The sequence below is a fragment of the Hipposideros armiger genome, unplaced genomic scaffold (genome assembly GCF_001890085.2).
Source record: "Hipposideros armiger isolate ML-2016 unplaced genomic scaffold, ASM189008v1 scaffold_572, whole genome shotgun sequence".
In the NCBI taxonomy this organism is placed as follows: domain Eukaryota; kingdom Metazoa; phylum Chordata; class Mammalia; order Chiroptera; family Hipposideridae; genus Hipposideros; species Hipposideros armiger.
Window position 1 is genome coordinate 1,121,590 of NW_017731922.1, and position 21,667 is coordinate 1,143,256.

General features: G+C 50.9%; 1 protein-coding gene across 3 annotated transcripts in view; it reads right to left on the minus strand.

Annotated features, from left to right (window-relative positions):
- The window catches only part of SCUBE1 (signal peptide, CUB domain and EGF like domain containing 1), a 134,288-nt gene that overhangs the window by 101,225 nt on the left and 11,396 nt on the right, over positions 1–21,667 (minus strand). For all 3 annotated transcript variants that reach the window (XM_019624026.1, XM_019624025.1, XM_019624027.1), the window contains exon 3: positions 6,687–6,815. In XM_019624026.1, coding sequence (XP_019479571.1) covers positions 6,687–6,815 — 129 coding nt within the window. The remainder of the gene's footprint in view (positions 1–6,686; positions 6,816–21,667) is intronic.

A 21,667-nucleotide genomic window follows, 5' to 3' on the forward strand; every position in this document is an offset into this window, starting at 1 on the left:
CCCAGCCCTCTTCCCAGAGCTGGCATTGTTCCAGGCGCCATGGGGCAAGGGGTGGGCAGTGGCTGATGGGCTTGAACTGGCAAAGAAATGCACAGACCTGGGCTCTGTTCCCAGCTCTGCCACTGCTGGATGTGTGACCTTACGTGGGTCACTCTCTGAGTCTCGGTTTCCACATTTGTAAGAAGGGGATACCAATGGCTCCTACCCATGGATACTGCGAGGACTAAATGAGAGAACATGAGCACAACATCCTGGGAAACTCTGGGCACAGGGCATAGATTCAACCAAAGTCCCCTCATCTCACCTACGTGGAACTGCCTGCTTAGCACAAGGCCAGGTATACAGTAGGTGCTTAATAAACGTTAATGGGAAAGCAGTGACCTGGTTAATAAAACAACTTTCCTGCTGAACCTGGCTACAGATGACTGCTCTTCATCAGGGGAAAAAAAGTCCCGAGAAGCAAGTCCAAACTTCAGACTGTGAGCAACTCGAGAGACGCATTTTTCAGTAAGTCAAGGTAGGGACCAGGCTGGAAGAAAACATCTGGCCAAGTGAACTAACGGCTTCAGAGAAAAAGGAGCCCTGCTTTGTGGAGACGGGAGAAAATTATCCACTGCTGGTTTTAATTTAGGATGAAAAAAAATCGGATTCTATTAGCCTAAATATTGCTCTTATGTCCAATTGCACGGCGTTTGGAATAATATTTTTCAAACAGAACTACTGCTATTTCAAGTAATTACAATGCTAAAAGCAGTCATTTGGGGTTGAGCAAGGATCTCATCATGGTTTCAATTCCCTCCGGTGTCATTTTCTGTTATATTTGAGAAATTCCTCAATAAAGATGTCAAATAGAGAGAAGGTTTTGCTCCCTGGAGGGCAGATTTGGCCATCCTCCAGGACACAGTCCCAGGCCAGCCATCTCCACAAGAAAATAATTGCGTTTGCTCAAAAGAAAAGAAAAGGTTCAACTGTGAAAACTCCGGCAAGAAAATAATCCTTAAGCAATCAGCCCCGTTTCTCCTAATTAACTCAGAAAGCTTTTCAAACTCTGCTGAGCAGGATTGAGTGCAGCCATCATCCTTTCGGAATTCAGTGGTGGTTGGGAGTGGAATGTTACAACCGGACAAGACTCCTGACCCCGGCTTCTGCAGACAGATCAACAGGAGATGAAAACGGGCTGAGCTGTCCCTGACGGCGATGGATTGTGGGGTGGGGCTCAGAGTGACTGACCAGAGATGGTCAGCGCGAGGCAACGAGAACCTTCCGGCAACTCAGTCAGCTGCCCAACACCCACCGGGGCAGGAGTCCGCTGGAAGCTTCATCAGGCAACACGATTCCTACTGAGACGGAGCAGGTAGTTAAATGGCCAAAGAGACTGGTTGTGAGCAACAGGGAGTGGTGGGGTTTGTAGCAAACAGGAGCGTTCACCCCCACTCTAAGGGGACAGCTGCAACACAGCTCCTGCCAGTTGCCACCAGTACCACACCAAGACTGAGAGGTGCCCCTGCCCTGGGCCCCATGCTTTGGGGGGGTCCCTCCTCTGCCTCCCCTATGACTGCAGCCCTCCCTCTGGAGTAAGAAGTCCACAGGGAGTCTTGTGCACCTGGAACCCACACCCACCCTTCTAGACCGCATTCTGGGTACTTGAGACCCTAAAATTCCCTGTCCGAATGGCCCCATACCTGTCTACTCTCTGAGGAATAGATGCTACTCAGGACCAAGCAGTCACAAAAGGAGAGGTGGTTTGTGGGCAGAGAGTGGTCAGGCTCTGGCTGTGTGTCCCAGGCTCCCGTGGGTAGGATGGAGCCAGGGGTGAGAGAAGGGGGTGGGAGCGGGCACTGCCCACACTACCACTTTCAGGCACAAACTCCAAGGGTCCTGGAATTCTAAATCCCAGGCTACCTCCCAGGTCCTTAGGAAGGAACACTTGTCAAGGTAGACTCGGTTGAAAATATTCTAGTTTTGAAGCTTCGTAATGACTTTTACATGTTTAGCCACGTGAAGTATAGGCTTCCATTGTACTCCTGACAAAACCTCACAAACATCAGGGGCCATGTGACTGTGACCAAGCAGGAACAATGCTGGAAATATAGATTTTTTATGTGATATCCCTTGGTTTTTAAATGTTGACAAGTCATTCGATGATGATGATGATGATGATGATGATGGTGATGGTACAACACCACCACCGTCAGGATAAACCAAGGGTGCAGGCTGGCTGAGGGCTGTGGGCTGCCAGCTTGAAACCCCGGCAACAAGAGGATGATAATATCCAGCACCTGCAGAATTCTCCACCAGCACATACAGCTTTCCACATCTACTTTCGTATTTAACTATCACAGCGACCCTCGGAGACAGGTAGGACTGACCTGTTTCAGAGAACTGAAGCTTGGAGAGTTTGAATAACAGGTCCCGAAGCCAGGATCTCAGGCCACCTCGTCACACTCCAAGCCCAGCCTCCTCTTACAGCGGTATTTGTTTCCGCCAACATTATCAAGCCTCCGTGATCCTGACGCTGTGCCTGGCAGTTTAATTCCTACAGCATTTTATGGATGAGGCTCTGAGAGGTCACGTGGTCAGTGTGGTTCCGGGCCGGATAGAACCAAGGTCTGACTTCTCTAGAGCCGGAGTTTTGTCTTGAGGAGGGAAAAACCCAAACAAAAAGAGTCTGTTGGGAAGGGTCTGCCCTCAGCGAAAAGCAGAGGGGCAACAGAGAGAGCCTTTTCTTGGCGGCCACATGTGTGACTTAGAGCTGTCCGCAGTTGCAATCGGGGCTCAGGGGTGGGGTGGGGGAGGTCTCACCCGGTTCTTTAAATTAATCAGTCTAAAAAGAATCCGTTGTGAAAATAATGTTGTTGAAACAAAGACCCACACAGGCTGCACTGTTAATCTGGAGGCACTGGGTGTACCTGCCACAGCCGAGAACACAAGCGTTTACAGACACGGGTAGGGTGCTGTGCCCAGGAGGGCAGCCCATGTTCAGACATGGCCCAGGGAACGCAGACAGAAGGCTCTGGGCCCCACGAGGTTTCAGAGGCGTCAAACTATCCCACCGCAATACATCTCTTCTGAAAGTTGGTGATCAGATTGATGCCTGTTTCATTTTGAGTGCTCAGTGCACTCCTCTAGACCAGGGGTTGGCAAACTTTTGAGACGGAAGAGCCACCTGGGGTCGGCAAACTGCAGCTCGCAAGCCACATGCGGCTCTTTGGGTACGTACATGTGGCTCTGAAGTAAAATTGAAAATGAAAATAAAACTATCATAGTTTCATGTATAAAAAATTTTAAAGGAGGGCTGGCCGAGAGGCACGATGGTTAAGAACTGGCTTGGGATACCAGAGGGCCCTGGTTCGGATCCCACATATGAGAGCCAGTGACACTGCCCTCCACAGCTAAGATGCTGAACAACATCTCAGCTTGGAGCTGGGCTGCTGTGAGTCACCGGCGATGGCGTAGGCTGCAGCCCCTGTGGCAGTGGGTTGCCATGGGCTACCATGTGTAGCCAGCAGCCAGCGTGAGCGGCCAGCAGCCACAGTGAGCGGCCGTCCAGAAGCCGGCGACTGATGTGCCTCGCCCTGGAAGAGTGCAATGATGGTGCCAACTTGGGCCAGTGAAGCAACGTCCTCCACAACTAGACTGAAGAACAAAACGACAGCAACTTGTCTGTTCCCATCTCCCCAATTCCCCAATAAAAAGTCTTAAAAAAATTTTTTTAAAGGATATTATTCACATAATGGTGATTATGTAAAAATACATTTATGGCTCTCAAATAATTTTTAAATTGTTGTGAGGGACAGGATTGGCTCTTCCAGGGGTCGGCAAACTTTTGAGACTGAACGTACCCAAAGAGCCGCATGTGGCTCGCAAGCCGCAGTTTGCCGACCCCTGCGCTAGACGCTCTACACCCACGATCTCATTCAGTCTCGTAAAAACCCTAAAAGACAGGGACTGTGAATTCTTTTGCAGGTGAGGAAACTGAGGCACGAAGTTGAAGTGACTGGCCAAAGGTCACAAACTGGCAGAGCCAGGATTGGAGCCCACAACTGGCCATTCTCCAGGCCTGTACTCTTGACCACTGGGTGATACTGCCTATTGCCCCAAAGGCATTGTCAGCTCTGCCTTCATGGACGAATGGATTACTCTCTACCATCTGGAAAAGGGGCAAACAGCTGGTAAAGCTAAGGGCTTACGCTTTGGGAGGATTCAATAGGTAACACTTGGATGACAATTAACTCGGTTTCTGGCACAATAGATGTTGCACAGCCCTGCTCTTCACAATCTAATTAAAGGCTCTGCCTATTTCCGCAGCCCCACCTCCCACATTCCTGCCAACCACCCTGAGCCCGACTTCAAGGACCCACCCACAGCTCTCTGCACAGGCTGTGCCCTCACCTCAGCAAGCTGCTCCCCAACATCTGGAGATCCTGCCCAGTGCAACCCCTTCTCTTTAAAGCTCCCCCCCACCGAGGAGTTAGCCCCACTAACTCCATGCAAGGGTAACTCTTCACAGGCGCCTCTGGGCTTCAACAGCCTGCTGTCCAGACCTCCGTTCCAGCACTTATTGTGGGTGTAATTACATGTTCACAGATATGTTTCCCATAACAAGCTCATCCGAGATCCAACAGGCATTAAACAAAAACAGGCAGGGAACTGAAGGCTAATTCACCACGAGGAGGAAGGCGTATGGCGGACGTCCAGCTCGCATGCCACGCACCAGCGCGCCAGCGGGCACAGTGGAAGGGGTGCCCAGCGCTTTCAGGGAGCACGGCACCAAAAGCCATAAAAAATCCAAGTGATCCTTGGACCCAGGAGTCCCACTTCTGGAAAGAATTGCTGAGGGAACAATTGGGGAAACAAGAAAAAAAAGTTTCATGCCCAGAATCACCTCTAGATTCTGATGGTAAAAAACAAACAGACAAAGTAAGCAAACAATCTCAATGTCCAACCCCAAAAGGGTGGCCGGGTCACCTAGAGTAATACTAATGCCTGCTTGTTGACTGTTTGTACCTACTAAGTGCCAGTCACTGCACTTCATCCTCACATACAACCTGGTGATGGAGGCAGCATCACTGTCTCCATGTTACAGTGGGGAAGCCCGCGGCTCAGGAATCATGATGACAATAACGGCTACTAGTATTGACAGTCCTGTGCAGGACTCACTTGTCAGCCGTCCAGGCGTGGTCTCGGTTACTGCTCACCATCGCCATGAAGCAGGTGCTCTTCACGTCCCCGCTTCGCCAATGACAAGTGACCGAGGCCCAGAGCTCGGTCCACAGCCACAGCCACATTCCTGCCAAGTCCTGGTCTTATCCCCTGGACTCCAGCTGTCGTGCCACGGGCTACTCAGCAGCCAGTGGCAGAAGAGTGCTTAAGGGACAGGCACCTCTGTTTTGGGACCATGTGCTTTCAGCCATGAGCTGTTCCTCCTGCTACAGGCTGCAAACGGCCTCTGTTATGGCTTGAATTATTCTTCCCAAAAGATGTTGAGGTCCTAACCACCAGTGTCTGTGAATGCAACCTTTTTGGGGAGGTAAGTTACTTGCAGATGACCAAGTTAAGATGAGGTCATTAGGGGAAGCCCTAACCCAATATGACTGCGTCCTTATAAAAAGGGGAAATGTGGACGCAGACAGAAATGCATGGAGCGAAGACGATGTGAAAACAGGGAGAGCGTGGAGCAAAGGCACGTCTGAGGCTACCAGAAGCTAGAGAGGACTGGAAGGGGCTCCCCCTCGAAGCCCTCAGGAACCAATCCTGCTGACACCCTGACTTCAGATGTTTAGCCTCCCGGCAGCGAGAGAATAAATTCTTTCTAAGAGATTTCTGTGGTTTAAGCCACTCAGTTTGTTACTTTGTTACAGCAGCCCCAGGCTACTAGTCACTTATCAGGCTATGAGGCAACTAGGAAAATGGACCCAGGTAAAAATACGTGAGGTTCCCATTACGTCAAAGGGAAAATCCACGGACAAAACCATGCTGACCACCTGATCACCACCGCCGTGAAATCACACCTGGGTGCAGAGAGGAGCCTCAAAGGAAATATACCAGTATAACTAAGATGCGTCGCAATTTTTTGTCCCTGTTCTACATTTTTCCGATTATATCCAGCAAGCAACTGGCTTAAAAAATATATACCTTTGAACCATGAGAATCTGGAGGTATATGAGAATCCTTGTTATGAGCTGAATTGTGCTCCCCCAAAATCGATACATTGAAGCCCTAACCCCCAGTACCTTGGCATGTGACTGTATTTAAGATAGGGCTTTCACAGAGGTAATTAAGTTAAAAGCGGTTAGGATGGGCCCTACTCCAATATGACTGGTGTCCTCATAAGAGGAGATTAGGACACACAGAGACACACCAAATATATGTACGCACAGAGAGATGACCATATGAACACCTAGTAAGAAGGTGGCTGGCTGTCTGCAAGCCAAGTCAAGAGGCCTCAGGAAAAAAACCAAAACAATCGACACCTTGACCTCAGACTTCTAGCCTTCAGAACCGTGAGAAAATAAATTCCTGTTGTTTAAGCACCCCCAGTCTGTGCTCTTGTGTTATGGCAGCCCCAGCGAACCAATACAAGGAACCAAAGGACAGCAAACCTCCCCACAGCCCCCAACGCTGCAGGCGGGAGCTGAGAAGCAGGAGGGTGTGCCTCGCCGTCAGGGCACAGCTGCAGCACTCACCCAGGCAGTTGTGGCCGTCGTGGGCCAGCATGAAGCCGTCAAAGCAGGTACACCTGTAGTTCCCCGGGATATTGATGCACTCGTGCACACAGCCCCCGTTGTAGTAGTCATTCTCACACTCGTCGATGTCTGCAAAACGAGAGGCATGAGAAGTGTCAGAGCAAGAGCCTGCGGTCCCCTCTGCCCCGACTGCTGAAGCCACCTGGACAGGAGTGGCTAGGGGATCACTCAACAGGTATTCACTAGAACCATCACTGGGGCCTGGGGACCCAAAGGTTACAAGGATGGCGCTCCTGGCTCTGCAGCAAGGCTGGCCACCACCTTGACAGCAGGGCCACGTGGTAGGCAGTGCAGGGCGCCTTCCGGCTCCCACCACAGTGAAGCAGCCAAGAGTCACACCCAGCTCTGCCTCACTTGGAAACCTCTCAACAGTAACAGCATGAGGAAGCCCCCCAAACTGGCTTTCTCCAGCCTTTTTGAAAGCCTTGCACAGATGGAGAGCTCATCACTTGGGAAGCGGGAGGTATTAAACGAAACGAGCTTCGCATTCCACCACAGTGTCAGCTCTGGAACGAGAGGGAGTCCATACACTCCCCACAATAGTTTCCTTCCACATCAGCGTCTGGGGCCTGGATTTCTACGGCTCCAGTTTTCTGATTCTCACAAAGGCTTCTGTCTCATAAACAATGGCCAAAGGCCTTTGTAAAGGTCACCTTTTTGGCTGTTTTAAGTCTTTTTCAACATTTCCCATCAGAGGTCAATGGGCTATCAGTTGTGGAGTTCCTGAGCGATTTGAGAGACCGCGGAGAATAACAGGAACATTACAGGAACACGCCTAGTTCACGTTCAACAACCTGCTTGTACACCCCAGTGCCGCTGACACCACCGTGCCGTTATCTCTTCAAATCCCACCCTAACTCAGTGACGGAGGCACTGTCATCGTTATTCCAATTTCACAAAGGCACTGGAGGAGCTGAGGCACAGGGGAGCCAAAACCTTGCCAAAGGATGTGGTACAAGTGGGATTTGAACTAGCGCAGTCTGGCTCTGGAGCCCAAGGGGCCTAAGCTTGGCCGCACCTCTGGGAGTGTTGAGCAGGCCACCGAGAACCGGCAGCATCACCCAGGGTGGGGGGTGAGGTGGGGTGCCCGCCCTTCTCTGGCTCTGCTGGGCGGATGCTTCCTGGGCTTGTGGCTGCAACCTACACTCACCCCCACCCCCACAGGAGATGTGGAGAAGCAGGGAAGGGGGCAGCTGGAAGCGCCCCCCCAACAGTGGAATGAGAAGTGCCCCAGCTAAGCAGAACCAGAAGTGCCTCACAAGACTTTACTACCAAAGAAGCTGTCTGTCTGTCCCCTACCCTGTCGAAGAGGGATTTTTTTTCTTTAGATTTTTTTATTGGGGAATTGGGGGAGGGGAACAGTGCTGGGGAATTGGGGGAAGGGGAACAGACAAGTTGCTGTCCTTTTGTTCTTCAGTCTAGTTGTGGAGGCAGTTGCTTCACTGGCCCAAGTTGGCACCATCATTGCGCTCTTCCTGGGCGAGGCAGATCAGTTGCCGGCTTCTGGATGGGCGCTCACTGCGGATGCTGGCCGCTCACGCCGGCTGCTGGCTACACACAGTAGCCCATGGCAACCCACTGGGGCTGCAGCCTACAGTGTCACCGGCGACTCCCAGCTCCAGGTTGAGCTGTTGTTCAGCATCTTAGCTGTAGAGGGCAGTGTCACTGGCCCTCATATGTGGGATCCGAACCGGGGCCCTCTGGCATCCCAAGCCAGCTCTTAACCAACCGCACCACTCGGCCGGCCCTCGAAGAGGGATTTTTGAGGCTGGGTTCCAGCTATGAAAGCTGGGCTAGGGTCAGCTTGAAGAAGAGGGGGGACTAAAGGCAAGCCTGACCACTCGGTCCAATGCCTGAGGAACTGGCACAGGAAGGCACCCAGCTCCATGCTCTCCACACTGACCTGGGGGGCGGAGCTACACATAGTGGGGAAGAGCCATGGGGGCCAATAACGTTCACGGGCAGGGATGTCCATCAGGATGACAGAGGCTGTCTCAGGAGGTAACGAGCTCCCTGACTCTGGAGTTGACCAAGCACAGTCTAGACACCTGCCTGCCAGGGACACCACCAGCAGAGGGGATCACATCAGTGATCAAGGTTTGGGCTGTGCAGCCCACTTCTGGTGCCCGCCCACCCAGGCACCACAAGGGCAGGGTAAACTAGCCTGGGTCTCCAAACGTGCCAGGGACAGAGGCCTCTTCCTCACCTGCCTGCGGCAGGCAGGGCAGCAGCATCGGCTGAGAAGCTGACTCAATCCTGCAAGTCATTTGAATTGTTTTTAATCATATATTTAATGCACTTAGAAGTCTTAAATAACATTAAAGGAGGATATAAGATTTTATGTTTGAAAGGGCACATGGGTTTGTAAAGACTGAGATATTGATTACTTCCCATTTTCTGCAGCCCTGACGTTTCAACAGAGCCCCAGGTACACCAATCCAACCACCTCTCCCTGTGGATCTTCTAGAGAGACTCTAACGGCAACGTGGCCCGACTTTAACTCATCAACCTGCACTTCCCTGGGGTGCCCCATCCCAGTGAATATCGCTATCCTTCCACCTCTCCACTGACGTCTAATCAATTACCAAAGCATGGTTTTTCTACACCCTTAACATGGTTACAGCCTGTCCACTGGTCACGCATTTCCACTGCCTGTCAGCATGGGTGTCATCTCTCATCTGATCTGAACCAGAACCCCCCTAACTGTTCCTTCCCTCCTTTCCTTCATTCAAGCAGGGAGCTCTCAGGAGAAGGTGGCCTGGTCCCAACGCTGAGGGCGGAGCCTGATCAATCTAACCCAAACAGCGCATGGCATTAGCAACTAGCACCAAATAGCATTAGCAACTGCTATTGGTCCCAGGGCGGGCACATGACTTAGGTTGGATCAGTAAGACTAAGGGAAAGGACTCTTATTTCATGCTTGGGTGAAAGAATTTTCTCTCTCTATCTCTCTCTCTCTCTCATTGTACCTCATAAGAAAGTATATAGTCATCTACTCCTGAAACATATACTGGCCCATTTAATTTTCATAGCAAGTGTCTAGAGTAGGTATCTTAACTCCATTTTCTGGTTGAGCAAACTAAAGTGTAGAGAGGTTAGGTAATTGCGTAAGGTCATGTAATAAGTGGGAAGGCAAAGATCAAAACAAAGGTCTTTCCGTCTACAAAGCCTATGTCCTTTCTAATGAGTTAGAATGCCCACGACATGCCAGGCATTGGCAACGTACTGTGTACATGTTATTTTACCCTTGGCACATTGACACTGTGTACCAAGAAAGTATTATCCAATCACCCAAAGACCGATTCATCCATTCATCCTTGTACTTGACACACACACACACACACACACACACGCACGCACACACGTGTACCTATCCATCTACCCAAATAGCCAGCCAGCCATGCATCCATTCATCCAAATACCCACCCACTCACCCATTATCTATCCATCTGGTCACTCCATAAGCTAGCCATTCAAACACCCAGCCAGCTATCCCTCCATTTGTCTATTCATGCAAAAATCTATCCATCTAAACAGCCAATCAGCTGACCACCCTTCCATTCATCCAATTACCTATTATTCACCCATCCATTTATCCAGCCAAACATCCACTCATACATTCAAGCATGCATCCATCCATCTAAATATTCAGCCAGGCACCCATCCTTACATTCATCTAAACATTCATCCATCCAAACATCCATTCACTCATCCGTCTATCTACATGGCTAACCACCTATCCATCTATTCATTGATCCAAACAGCCACCCATCTATTCAAACACACACACACCTACCCACTCATTCATCTATCTAGCCAAACACCAACCTATCCAACCATCCAAACATATATTCATCCCATCATTTCTTTCAGACATCATCCATGCTAACTGCTTACAAAATACATACAATAAGATTTTCAAAAAGAATAAAATGTTAGAATGAAAAAAAAAAAGAAATGAGGGTTGAAGAATAAGAGAAAGCTCGTGAAAGTACGCAGACATACATTTGGTTTTTCCAGCAGAATTTCAAAAGTGAGGCCACAAATATGGTTCTGAGCTTCCTAGAGGCCAAAGCAAAGAAGGAAACACAATGAGTCACAGTCACCACAAGCATAAAATGCACTTAGACCAGCTATTTTAATGGTGGTAAAGTCTGAGAAAAACGTCCCTTCCCCTGATTAGGATAATCACACGCCCCACTTTGCCTGGCATAGTTCCAGTTTTTGCCTGCTGTCTGGGCATAATTAGTAACAGCATACTTTTCACTATCAGAATGATAAGCTACTTGATCACCATACCTTAATGGCTTTATAAAGAGATTGCTGAAAAGTCAGTAACACAACTCTAGCCTTTTCCTTCCTCTGACTCCCCATAGTAGATACCAATGGGCTGAAGAGTGCCCGCATGGTTGATGCTCATGTCTCTTCCCATAATCTATCCCCAAGGGGTTCCCCCACATCTGAGTATCTCTTAGGCAACGAGTTCCTCTCCAATCCCCGCCCGAGCGCTCCCCCAGGCGTCTGAGGCCAGCCTGCCCTACCCCAGCATCCTGGGCGGAGAACGTCTGCTCGCAAACTGACCCCCACCCTTTATTTTCTGTGTCTGTGCCATGAATTTTCGTTTTTTAAGATCATGTGCGCCTCCTCCTTTAATACATGAGAGATAAACACACAGACAAATCAGCTTAAAAAAAAAATCTCTGCCAAAGCAAGTGGATTTATTATTGTAATTCCTCCTTCCACCGGCCCTGGAGGAAGCTCTCTGCAGGTCTCCAAGACGCCCATCAGGCTCCCACCGCTTTTTAAGGACCAATCAAGCCAGACGAAGGGGAAGAGGCAGATGGGGTGGGGAGAGGGTGAAGGAACGGGCAGGGCAGAGCCAAGCTGTCTGGACTGTTGTGGGTTGAACTGTGCCCTCACCAAGATGTGTTGGTGTCCTAAACCCCAGTATCTGTGAATGTGACCCAATTTGGAGAGATTGGGTCGTCGGGAAAGTCATGACACATTTTTGCATTGAAAAATATAGGAAAATACGTTCTGACTTTCCCGACGACCCAATAGAATCATTGCAGATGGAATCAAGTTAAGAGCAGGTCAGACTGGAGGAGGGTGGCATCCTTATAAGAGGAGGGAAATTTAGATACAGACACACAGGGGATGCTAGCACAGAAGGGGCACCACGGGAAATCACACAGACACGCAGAGGGTAGAGGGTCATGTGATGACGGGGGGGGGGGGGGGGGGGGGGGGGGGCGGAGACTGGGGTGAGAAGCAGGTGTGAGCTCCTCCCACTTTACTGATGCAGAGGCTGAGGCCCAGCCTGGCTGACGGAGGACCTTGTCTGTCCCCAGGCCCCCAGGTGGTGGCTGTGTTCAAATGGGCGTGGTACCTGTTAGAGCCATTTCCTTGGGCTTCGGGAGAGGACTACTTTTTAAAAGAGCTTCATGCTCCAAAAAGTTGTAAAGGAGAAAGATATGGAGGAGATGTCATGCATCACGGATTTTAATTCCAAGGTCTGTGTACCTACCCTCGATGTTGAGGGGTGGTGACGTGGACACGTCATACAAGTAGAGGAAAGAGGGGGGAAGGACAAAAGAGCTGACCGAGTCCAGCAGCTCTCCCCAGACGTCCCTGCTTCTGTAGGTTTTTTTTTTTTTTTAATGAAAATTCAATTCCCAACCGAAAACAGCTCCCAGCATCCAACAGAGCAGAGAAAAACAGCACAGGGAGCCGCTCATTATGGGATTTTTAAAAGGTCACACAGTTCCACTTTTCCTAGATTAAAATGGCAGCACGCACAATCCCACAGCCGTGGCTGTGTGCCAACAACACTGGTTTGGAACCCGAGTGGGATGAGTTTGGTTTCTTTCATTTAATTCAAAATTGATTCTCGCAGCTCCATAAAATGTATATTTATTCTCTGGTGCCTAGGTTCTAAAAGATTCTATTGCAATGAGTCAGCGCTCTGGTTCGCTTTATTTTAATACTATTTCAGGGCATTTTCCTAAAAATCGGGACTGACTAGAAAGTTTCTCAAAATAAGGATTTTTTTTTTTAAAGAACTGAAGTCTAGTTGGTACAGAATGCTGTATTTGTTTCAGGGGTACAATATCGTTATCTGACATTTATATATACCCCCCCAATGTGAAAAATAAGGATTTTTGAAGCCCCCGTCCCTCCACTGTCAGAGATCATGACTGAAAATGCCTTCTCATTTCCCCTTGAAATTGGCGTTTTTCTCGGCATTCCTTGCAGACAGTGGAGACCATATGCTCTAACAAAGACCCCTTCGCTAGCTGGGCGCGAGCACGTCCTCTCCTTTGTCTGGGGGCTTTAGGAAAACCGTGCACTCCTTAGATCAGGCAACCGTTCTGGGAGAGCTGTATGGCTTAGGAAGTTGAGTTCTTACTGGTGAATAAATCTTAATCCGGTTTGTTGGCTAATTACGCTCGTGGGAAGGTAGTTTGGCAGGGCCGCCTAGCGGGAAGGATTAAGCTCCCTGCCTCCGGTGGCACAGGGTTAAGCTCTGGGTTTGTAATGACTGAGTAATGAGGCCCGCTTTCTGCGGACCCCTGGCATCCATCGATCAGGTTCCCCTTCTGCCGAGACAATGCTAGAAGTGGGCCCAGCGGTTAATTATGGGAAAGGTCAAAGGTCATGCAAAACCAACACAAATCGATAGACTTTTCCATTCCGAACAGCACACAATAACCGTGGCTCAGCCAGGGGGTGGGAAGGTCCTCCCACTGCCCAACCCGTGATCCAAGATAACCACGGGGTTCAAGCGGCTTGCTGACCTCTCCCAGGGGCCCTTGCAGCTTCAAGCCGCCACACTTAACGCTCGTCTTTTCCTTCTGCGTGGAGGGGTCTCCTTCACAGACACTGATGTACTTACATACTTCTGCGGACTGCGTCCCAGAATCGCTTTCCCCCTGAAGGTTTGGCTGATCCCCTGGCAGACATGACGCCTCCCCCCCTCTGGGCCCCACGGTCCCCTGAACTGATGCCATCATTACTCTCGCTTGCTAGGTATGTGTCCTTTGAGGCTGTAAGTTCTGTGGGCAAGAACCTCATCTGTTCGGTTTCAGCATCATAAGTAGCAGAGTGGACTCAACAGAAGCCTCCTCAACACTGAAAGGATGAACAATCATCTTGACCATGGCCTTTGCTGACCGACCCCCATGGAATGTAGGTAGAATGCAGGCTTTCACATATGACCACCTGAAGAAGAGGGTCCCAACATCTTCATTTTATAGCAGGGGAAACCAAGGCTCAGAGATATTACCCGCCCTGCCCAAGGTCACACAGCTAATCCAAGTGGAGCCAGGCTACCTGATGTCAAAGCTAATGCCATGTAGGTCACAAAGGGCCAGATAGCATAGGATTCTACTTCTATGAAGTCTCCAGAAAAGTCAAAACTATTGAGACAGAAAGTAGATTGGTGGTTTCCTGGGGATGGAGGGTGGGGGTAGCTGGAGAGTGATGGCTAAAGGATGCAGGGTTTCTTTTGGGGGGTAACGAAAAGGTTCTAAAATGGATCCTGGTGACGGATGCACACAATTCTGCAGATATGCTAAAAGGATGAGCTTAAATGGGTGAGTTGTTGGTATGTGAATTATATCTCAATAAAGCTGTTGCAAAAAACATGTTTAGGTTCATGCTGTGGGCCCTCTTGCCCGCTGTGCTGGCTGTGTCTTTGGGCACTCTGCAGAGAAAGCACAAGGATGCTCACTTGGAACTGACCTCAGTGTGGGCTCATGGTGGGCTTTGTGGCTCCCACACACCAGGTAGGACTTGCCTACCAAACCCACAGGACAAGTTATTTACTCTTCTCTCCCTCAAAAGCATCCTGAACCCTTCTCTGGGGGCTATTCCCCGGCTCCGGCATCAGGCCCACTGGACACTGAAGCAACCAGGTCAAGGACAAACTAACCTGGAAGTGAGGAGGGTACTCGGGGGGCCTGCCAGCCCAGAATCGAGGCCCCTCACAGTCCCCACCAATTACAGGCATGGTTGTTCTCCCGTCCCCTAGACCGCCAAACTGCAGGCTCTCAGAGGCTACTCTACAGGCCCAACCTCCTGGGAACTCAACAGAACAATGAGAAGCGTGTAGCTGCCAGAAAGCCTGCGCCAGCACTTGGAATGGGTAAGTTGGAACCCTAGAGCTCCTCCCATGAGCCCCCTGGATTTTATAAAGGGGTAACTGAGCCCAAAACAGGAACTGAGGAGCTAACCTTATCAGCAAGTCAGGGGCTGACAGCAACTTGGCCCCAAGACTCCCAGCTCAGGCTTCTACCCCTAACCTGACAGGCATCGCGGGCTCCGGCGGCCGTGGGGTCTGAGCTGGCCCGGTGCAGTTTGATTTCATTCTCGCTCTCCAAATCGCAGTGGAGTTTCTCCCCAACAGTAGCAGAAGTGGCAACTCCCCACCAGGAGCTGTCTAATGGCAGGGGCTTAGCCTTCACTGTAGCCCAGGCAGGGGGGGCCTGCACCTCCCTCATCTCAGAAAAAGAAACGGAAGCTCAGAGATCACCCAGCTAGTAAGTGGCAAAGCCAATATTGGAACCCAGGCAGGCAGGTCCCAGACTCCACCCTCCTAACACCAACACGCCTGTGACCGCGGGATCCAGGGTTCATGGTTCTTGCTAAGGATCAAGCCGCCTCCCTTTCTTCTTTCCTCCTGTACCAACACGTTTCCTGGGCGGGCCCCTCGCTCTTAGCCCAGACCCTGGCCACAGGGCGCTGCCAGCCTGGAAGGGGAGAAAGACCCAGACACAGGTAGACACATCTCATACGAGGGCAGCCTCACCTACCAGCACACCAGCCAGGTCCAGGTCTCCCTGTGGGGTTGCCCACGGGGAGGGACAGGCAGCCAACAGTCCAGCTGGAGCCCACTTGTCACCCCTAGAGACTGAGCCAGCACTGGGTCCCACCGTGGCAAAGAGTACCCCAAAGAAGGAGCTGCCCACCACAGGGGTCCAAAGGGGCCTGGGATCTCCTGGCCTCAGTCCTGAGCTTTGCAGTCAGCACACAAGGCCCAAGAGGTCCACAGACCTGCCCAAGGTCACACAGGACTGGCACCCAGGTCTCCATGGACCTGTACCCAGCTCTCCATCCCTCGACCTAAGGGCCAGGAGGCCCAGACAGAAGGCTTGGCGGCTCCTGGAGAGAGGCGCGCGTCTTGCAGACCGTGAAGGGCGTGATCAATGCCAGCAGCCATTATTAACCAGGCCAAAAGTCCAAGCTGGCCGGCTGGGGTTTTCAACTCTCTCCTCCCGGGGGCTGCAGCCCTGGCCCATCTGGAGGACCCCCTCAGAGCACCCTCCAAGACCCCCTGACCTTGCCCGCACACACAAGCCCTCTGGCCCTCTTTGTCTCAAGGCCTTTGGGGACGGCCGTCATCCATTTCAGTAGCATTCAAAGGCCAACAGCCTGCAGTTTATTTTCTTAGAAATAATGGTTTTTTCTGGTTAGCATTCCTCAGATGGAAAAACAAATACAGCCACTGTAATAAGAAGCGGCCAAGAGGAGGCGAGAGAGCCTGGAGGAAGGAGCAGAGAGGGGCCTGCTGCCTGGGGAGCCTGGAGATATGGGGGCTGGGAGGTGGGAGCAGAGACCCTCTAACCCTAGGAGAAATGGGGAATTAGAAAAAAAAAAAAGCAAGTTTAACACGCAGGCAATGGCGCTGCCCCTGCAACACACTAGCTCATACAGCAAGGCGGCTTTCCCTCCTCCAACCTCTGCTCCAATGTGGGTTCCGTGAGGCAGGTGTCACTGCTGCCACTGCAGGAGTGAGGAACCAGGTCTTGGGAAGTGAAGGCACTTGCTGGGTAGACTGAGTCTGCAAAGACCAAAATGGGCCTCTGCATCCTTTTTTTTTTTTTTTTAAATTGGGGAACAGTGTGTTTTTCCAGGACCCATCAGCTCCAAGTCAAGTAGTTGTTTCAACCTAGTTGTGGAGGGCGCAGCTCAGTGGCCCATGCGGGGATCGAACCAGCAACCTTGGTGTTATGAGCACTGCGCCCTAACTCGCTGAGCTAACCGGCCACGCCAGGCCTCTGCATCCTTACTACAGACGCCTCCATGGACCGTCAGAGCTGGAAGCAACATCAGACACCTGCTCTTGCTCTGTTTTCCTAACTGGGCTGGGATGACGCCACTCCAGGGAGCCCTCCTTAATATCTTCTCCGTAGTGATACTCTCTTCCTCGCCTGCACTGCATCGGATCTGCGTTTCCATTGCTGCACTTCCCACACCCTGTAAGATCTCATCTCTCCCACTAACTAGTGAAGTCAGGAAAGCATGCCTTGGCCCCGGCACCAAACTTGGTGCAGAGCAGCTGCTCAACCAATACTCTTGACCCTAAAGCGAATCAGGTCCAGCGGACACATTTTACAGATGGCTCAGGGAGGCGAACTTGCCGCCGATGCTTATAACGCCAAGAGTACGAGCTTTCCATTTTTCCTTCTAAAAACAGTCATGGGCTCCAAGAAGCCTAAACTCGGTGGCAGAGCTGGGACCTGTTGCAATCAAACACTGCTTAATTGCTAGCTGACAGCAGCTTGGAATTTCAAGCCACTTCCAGTTTCTTCCTGCCGGCTGGCCTGCTGGACTGGAGCTCTTTCATCTCCAGCGGGGCACACGTTAGCATGCATAATTGCACGTTTTAAGGCTTGGAGGATACCCCCCACCTGCCTGCCCCCTACTGCCTTCCCTGACCTCCCAAAAAGCAGAATTTTATCTGGAGTTTCAATAAAGCGTGCAACAACGATGATGAAAATGATTTAATAAGGTCATACACATTTTATTCCCTAAGAAGGCCAATTGGTGTTAACATTTTTTTTTTCCTGATGTAAGACTAAATGGATCACTGAGTGTGTTATTAGGAGTTTTGTTAAAACCCTTAATAGCATGCCCTGTAATCTACCCAACTTCAGTGACTGACAGGTAGGCCCCGGGGATATAAAATTCAGGAAGTGACTATTTACATTCATTACACACATGCTAATTTTGTGATCTCCCACGCCCATAAGGCTGTTCTTTTTTTTTTTCTCCTTTTCACAAAAAGGGGAAAATAATAACATATTTGAGATACTGTGGCCAAAACAAAAATTTATTTCCCCCAAGAGTTTTAATTATAGTATTTTGGAAAAGGCCCCAGTTGGGACTTGCAAGTGGAATAAACCACTTGACTAAATGGTCTAAAAAATTAAGTCCACATAGAAGGGGTGCTATGCGGAAGGGGTGCTGTGCAGACTAAACAGTGATTATCCGGAGGGTCTCAGTTATTTAAACAAGCCATTTGAGGGCATTTGCTCCTCGTTTGGGGCCTGGTCCTGATTATAAACGAGAGCTTTTAATTAAGATTAGTAAGACCCAATTCAAGCTATAATTTGGTCCTTTTCCTTAGCCAATGTCTATGAAAACAAAGCAATTAAGGTTAAATGAGTTGAGCATTTAAAAGGAATGAAATGCCCCCTCCTCACTCCTCTGGCCTGCCCCCTCCTCACCCCCAGCCTGCCCCCAGCAGAATTAGCACAAACAGACCCAACTAATTCAGACCAGGAGGCCAGTGCAGGGCCGGCCCTGGCAACTCCCTAAGGACCCATGCACAAGGGGTCTGGTGAGCTGGGTATGCAGAGGCTTAGTGAAATGAAGAGGGACAGGGGAAACAGAATATGCAAAGGCCCTGGGGTAGGAAGGAGCTGCCAAGTTTGAAGAACTGGAAAAATGTGATGCTGGTATGTGGTTAGGGAGAGTAGGATAGAGAATGACAGCAGCTCCAAGTGGTTAGCTGAGTGCTGGGCTAAGCCTAAGGGATGTCATCTCCGGGCTATACGATAGGTGATATGCTTCGAGCCCCTCACATTCACAAGGCCTGGTTCAGATGAGCTGGTGGCAGCAAGAAGTGTGAACACAGGAGAGGGTTTCTGTTGCCCCTCTAAGACGCCATAGCTAAGGAACTCTCCCCACTTTGTTCAGAAAGGCTGATGGGGGCTGGCCTCCAGCTGGGACCCCATGACTGACCATGGGTTGGAATCCAAGTCATGTCATTTCTCAGCTGGGTGACCTGGCTAGAGGTTGACCTCCCTGGGCCCAGGTTTCCCAACCTACCCCTGCCACTGGGCCACACAAGATCTCCTTGGGCTAGTCCCTTCCCTTCTTGGGCCTCAGTTTCCTCATCTGTAAAACCTTCAGAGTTTGAGAGGCTCTGGGAGGGCTTTCCTGATATCCCCAGGATCGATATCACTGTCCACTGGCACTAGTTCTGGGCCTAGCTCTGAGTGAAGTCACATAGGTCATCCAACCCAGTTGGGACAGGAGCTCTGAAGGACGAATGCTCACAGGTGACAGACAGCTCACCTGTCTGGAGCAGCACGGAAAGCTTCCTGGAGGAGGTTACCATTGGGACCTAACCATCCATCCTTTCACTCAACAGATGCCTTCCAAGCCCTGTGCCTGTCCTGGGATCAGGGATCGGAGGGGAACAGGTCCCAGACCCTGGTCATGAGGGCCCCACATTCCAGGGGGAGACACCGGGAAAAAACATGCAGGCTGACATGGACCCAAATGGAGATGTGTGTGGGTCTGGGGAGGGCAGCAAGCAGGGGTGGTCATCTGTAAAACACGGGGCCTGCCCTGGACACCTTTCAAAGTTCCTTCCTAGTCTGTACATCAACGAGTTTACGTCCTTCCAGTTACTCCAGATCCTGTCAAGGTGAGAAGCCTCAGGAAGACACTGACTCATCCTCATCCTCGCTCAGAGCTTCCCCAACAGCCTGAGGCACCTCAGTCTGGCTACAGCAAGGCCCCTGCCAGTGTTAAGCTGATCACACAGGCCCCCCGATATGGAGTGGCTGCACAGGTGGAGGTCCCGTCATCACGTGCACTGGCCACATGGCAAGAGGGCTGTGACAGTGTGGTCAGAGACCGTCCCTGGAATGGTGGGTGGGCTGCCTCCGGTGCTGGCTTTGCTAAAGGGGTTTTCACCAGCAGCAGAGGTTCCAAGGTGACACAGCTAAGGGCGTGAGAGCCTCAGTCAGCCGCACAGGGCTTCCCATAAGCTGGGTCCATTTCCTGTGAACAACTAGGGAGACGGTGGGAGCCACGTCCTCCGGGCATCAGTGCAGAGAACCCGTCCTCTGTGCCTATCACAGCAACCAGCAAAGCCTACGAGGCCTTAGGACAGGGCGCTCACGTCCCCCCAAAACTCCTACCCCACGCCAGCCCAGGGCCTGCAGACAAAGGGGCCCATGGAGGGAAAACGGGTTTCATCCAAAGTGGAGGTGGCTGTCTGGAGGGTGTGGTGATGGATTACTGACATCTGCTGTAGGGAGGTGGCGGTGGGTTTGCCATCCCTGGAGTAGGTTTCGTGGAACCAAGGAAAGCCCTCTGTCACTTGTAATTTCCATTGCACATTCTTGGATGGTCATCTGTGAATGGCGCACATGTCTGTACGTCTCCATGGGGATATGTATACACGCCTATGACTTATCTGAATCATCAGTGAACCAGAAGGCCACATTTCCCAGCCATTGCAGATCCAGGGAGTTGATGGAAAAAGACAAAGCCATACCAACTTTTACACAATGAACGGCATTATGATCATCAATATTATCGCGATATCATCAATAGCAGCATGATCATCACCCTCGTCAGTGATGTCATCAACACCACCATCATTACCATCTTCGGGACCCTCAGCCTCATCGTCAGCATCACTAACATTGTCAACATCACCATCACCATCCATGCCGTCAGCACCATCACTGTCACCATGGCAACAGCAGCGAATGCTTACATAGGGGGTCCTATGTGCCAGGCTGTGCTCAGATGCTTTATATATATTGACTCATTGATTCCTCACACTATCTCTACGAAGCAGGTACTTTTATTATCTCTGTTTTACAGACAAACACAGGTTAAGTAGCTTGTCCAAACATTTTCATAGCTTGTTGGGCCCAGGCGGGAATTGAACCCTAACGGTATTTTTCCCTGCTTTAACCAATGTGCCCAACTGGATATGAACTGTTCATTTCCTCTCCTCAGAACAGAGGGCCGAGATGGCAACGGCCGCCTGCAGAAAAGCAGCGCGGAGGAGTGGGCCCACCAAACCTGGGCTCTAGTCCCAGCCCGGGAAGACCCCGGCCCTCCCAGGCCTCCATTTCCCCATCTGTAAACCAAGAAGGGAGCATCTGGGCGCTCTCCACGCTCCCTCAGGCCACCACTGCATGTGGCCTGCCAGTCCCTGCAGCTTTCAAAGCCCCCAGAAGTCTCTGCATGGTCGCCCTGGGGAAGCCAGTTGGGGATCTCATGGCCCTTGGGTGAACACCCCAGCGGGCTCCATTGATTCTGACTGATGACTGTGGGTGGGTCCCCAGAGATGAGAAGACTGGGGGCTCAGCCTCTGCTGGCCTTACATGGGGGCAGGCAGCGGCCACCTACAGCGGCCACGGCACTCAGTCTGGAGCGAGTGGTCAAACGGCATCCTTCTCTTGGTTCCTGACAGTTATTTTCCACATTGTTAATATGGCAACTCACCAGGTGCTGATGTGCCACTCCCACGACCCTCACCTGGTCATTAAGAATGTCCACTGATACGTAATTTCGGCTCTTGCAGCCCAACCCAGACGATAAGCTCTTTGAGAAAGGGACAAGGTGGCTGACGTATGTCGCATGGAGCGAGTTTTTCACATGTCTTCACTATTTGTGTCATTTGAGCTTTAAGTCACTGTGAGAGGTGGTGAGAACTGATGCTGGTGACAATGACAATGACAATCATGGTACCATCATCTATATTGTGAATACATACTATGTACTGAGAGCCTTCTGTGAGCCAGGCAGTGTGGCTGGCAGGTCCCAGTACTCAGCACTGCATTGCATTCAATCCGCAGGGTGTGTGTGTGTGTGTGTGTGTGTGT